Consider the following 3,630-nt stretch of genomic DNA (forward strand, 5'->3'; position numbering starts at 1 on the left):
ATATCTTTCATGAGGCATTGCAATATCATTTTGAAAAAACAGTATTTTATTTTGGTTGAAATATTTCACTTTCTGGAAGAAAATTTCAGATGAAAACCTGCTATGGTAGGAGACAGGAAGCCTAAACTTTGTGGTATTCATTTTATGAAACTCAAAAATTAGAGCAATATTTAGGTTATGTTCTCATTTATTGAGTTCACTAACTCACTGTCAAGTCACTGGCAATACCAGCTCTGGGTAACAGAAAGAGAACTTAATGCAAGTGCTGCCTCTCCATCTTCCTGAGGTGCATCATGTACTGTACCTCAAAAAAAACAAAAAAACAAAAAACAAACAAACAAACAAACAAAAAAAGTATTGACCAGGCTTCAAGAGCTGTACCACTCCTGCTCTTGCCACCAAGTATGGTGTATACAAGCTGTTCCTTGTTTATTTTTTTCAGATATTTGCGTACTGGTGAAGTTATACCACAGATGTTTAGTTCTAATATTTTTGCCTTATTATTAGCACGATATGAAAAAAGTCCACCTCTGTATTTTATGTATTCTCTTTAGAGTGCTGTTCAGAGAGAGATAATGACCTCTATATCATCTTTTGTGTTACATTTGCCATTCCAGCTTACTCAAACTGGCTGACAAAATTTGCATCTAAATCTCTTTAAAATATAAACTCTTTCAAATAAACTTAGTCCGTCTCAAACAAACAAACAAAATGACTCTATCTTATGCAAGCATTCCTTAGTCATGCTTTTGAAAATCAAGGTACTTGCACTCTACTCACCCACCATATTGAAAAAAGAATAGTTTCAAACCGGCTATCCTATGACAGAGATTCAAGGAAGTATTATGGTCTAAGTGTGATCATATCGTTCTCTTGAAATAGGGTGACTGCTCCCTATACCAAAAGAGCTTCACAGTTCAGCTCAATATTTTAATATTTGACTCAGCTTAGCAGAATAAAATAAATGAGACAAGAGGGGCTTGAATGTTAACATATTGTCTATGATCATACAAAGGAGATGAATGTCACGGATGCGTCTTGTCAATATTTATTCAAACATTACAGATGAGCTCACACACAATCTATTGTATTCATTGTAGCTATTTTCATCTCCAAAATGTGGCATTGGTTAAAACTCAGGTTCAGTCTTGAGAATCACTGCACTAAGTTTTGTACAGGGGCACACAAATAGGCAGATCCTTAACTTGATCGACTCCAGAAAGATGCTTATTATTCACAGATATGATTGCATGTTCTATCTTTTAGTTTGTTCTTTTATTTTTTTAATTTTATTTATTTATTTATTTATTTTTCCCTTAATAACAAAAGTACTTAATTTAGTACCTTCGGACAAATGTTTTATAAATATTAATTGCTATGTTTCATGTAAAATATTTAATAGAATGGTTTTGTTGCAAGATGAAAATACAATGCAAGTGACAAGTCATAAAGCACAAAGCTAGGTTAGTCAAAAGTCAACTCTGATATATATATGTATATATGCATATATCAGCTTTCTACAAAGAATCATATAAGGCAATGGCAGCTGATGGAACCATTTTCGGCTAGTCATCATATGGGAGAATAGTCCAATCAGAATTTTTTACCTGTTCAAATGTTTATTTAGCTTTGATACATTTCAAGCCTGTTTGATACATTTCAAGCACTTTCAAATGAAGCTGACTGAATGGATACAAGACCAGCAGGAGCTATAGGAGAAGCAAAAGACCCGAAGACAGAAAAACTGAAGCCAAGGCAGCAGCCTGAGAGTATTAGACTCCAGAGCATCCACAGCAGCACAAGCTCTTGCAAAGCTTGCAAGCTCATGCCACATTCAGGAGATGTTTCAGAGTTCACTTCTTGCTGACAAAACTATTTTAAAATGGGTCGCCAGTCAGTAGGAAATCAGGCTCCCTTCATGAGTTTTGGGTAGTGCTCATTCAAATACTTTTTTATTTTTTATTTTTGTCTTTTGCTGATTTCATTCTCAGTTTTCCCTTTTGTTTCTTTCCAAAGAAAACAGTCCAGTTCATATTGGTGATGTCTCTACTTTATTTTAATAATTATGGCCCTCCCAGTATGTCAAAGACTCATGCTATTTACAAAAAAAGAGTAATGGTTTTGAACTAAGAAGGAGCAGATTTGGGTTAAATGTATTATTTACTGTGAGGTTGGTTAAATGCCAGCTGGTATATTAATTACCTATGGTATTTACCATGGGTGGTCCAGTGAGGCTGTGGATGACCCATCCCACGAACATATTCAAATATATATGTTCTTTCTTGATTTTCCACACATTTATAGCAATAAATGACAGCAAACAAACAAAAATTGATTATCTGTGAGCTAAAATATCTTTTTCTATTCTACATATCAATTATTTGATAATTTCTTTCCACTATTTAGTTATGTTTGAGTACCACACAACCCTGACTACAAATATATAGACATTAAAAGTAATATAAAAATAAAATGTATAAAATAAAAATATAGAGAGACATTAGTAATGAGACTGATAACATTTCACAGACTGATTCACTATACCTCAGCTAAAGCATTTCAATAACCATAGAATTATTAAGGAGGAAAAAAAAAAAATAATAATCAAAGATCAAATATGACTAAAGATTTGCTGAAGGATCTTCTTCAGAAGTCATAATGTATCATGCATGTAAGGCACATTATTAAGTGCTAAGTTATCTTATTAAAGAAAAAAGAACAAACAAGTGACAACACAAATCACACAGTACAGACTGGCTTAGTGCACTGTAGGATTTTTTGCGCTGTAATAAAATATTGGTTTTAGGTACATTTTTATCCTCATTGACTATACAAGAAATGTGCAACAAATAGTCCCTAGATTTGACTTCTAAGACAGCACATTAGCTCAGGGAACTTCTTTTGTGAGAAACTGGAGGAAGCAAAGTTGTAATTGGCATTGCCTATCCTTTGCAATCTTCTCTGGGTTTATATTAAGAACATGGAAATTTACTAGCCACAAAGACAAGGGATAAAAAATAAACAATTTTTAAAACAAAGGGACAAAATAAACAATTCTTTAATTGTTTATTTTTAGGTGTATTGTTAAATATTGCTTTTAATGTTACATAAAGTCTCTCAGAAGGGTTTAACACATTGCAAGATGTTTCCACTCTTACTGTGGCTTACATAGTTCTAGCTTTTTTGTTTTAGCACATACATGTTCACCAAAGAGAGAACCTACAGCTGCTGTTTCATGATGCAGAAGACAGACACATATCTGGCAGTCAGTGTTACTGTTTTTTCCAGGAAGGATTTGCACTGCCTTGTGCACTGAATTAATAGGTCATTTTGTGAAGATTTTCCTTAACTGCAAGAAATGGAGGCTACCGAAGATGAATAAAGGAGAAAGTTTAAAAAATCTCTTGAAGCAGTCAGAAAGGACTATTGCACATGCATAACTATTGTTTTAGAAGAGAAGAGAAGAGAAGAGAAGAGAAGAGAAGAGAAGAGAAGAGAAGAGAAGAGAAGAGAAGAGAAGAGAAGAGAAGAGAAGAGAAGAGAAGAGAAGAGAAGAGAAGAGAAGAGAAGAGAAAAGAGAAGGGAAGAGAAGAGAAGAGAAGAGAAGAGAAGAGAAGAGAAGAGAAGAGA

At 33.8% G+C, this 3,630-nt stretch overlaps 1 protein-coding gene across 1 annotated transcript in view; it reads left to right on the top strand.

Moving 5' to 3' along the window:
• Nucleotides 1-3,497: 3,497 nt before the first annotated feature.
• LOC118173694 (UPF0329 protein ECU05_1680/ECU11_0050-like) overlaps nucleotides 3,498-3,630 on the top strand; it is a gene marked incomplete at its 5' end in the record, with an annotated part of 1,995 nt that continues 1,862 nt past the window's right edge. Inside the window, one exon of the mRNA XM_035338525.1 lies at nucleotides 3,498-3,554. Within this exon, the coding sequence (XP_035194416.1) occupies nucleotides 3,498-3,554 (57 nt within the window). The remainder of the gene's footprint in view (nucleotides 3,555-3,630) is intronic.

The sequence above is a fragment of the Oxyura jamaicensis genome, chromosome 1 (assembly GCF_011077185.1).
Source record: "Oxyura jamaicensis isolate SHBP4307 breed ruddy duck chromosome 1, BPBGC_Ojam_1.0, whole genome shotgun sequence".
NCBI classification, from domain to species: Eukaryota; Metazoa; Chordata; class Aves; order Anseriformes; family Anatidae; genus Oxyura; species Oxyura jamaicensis.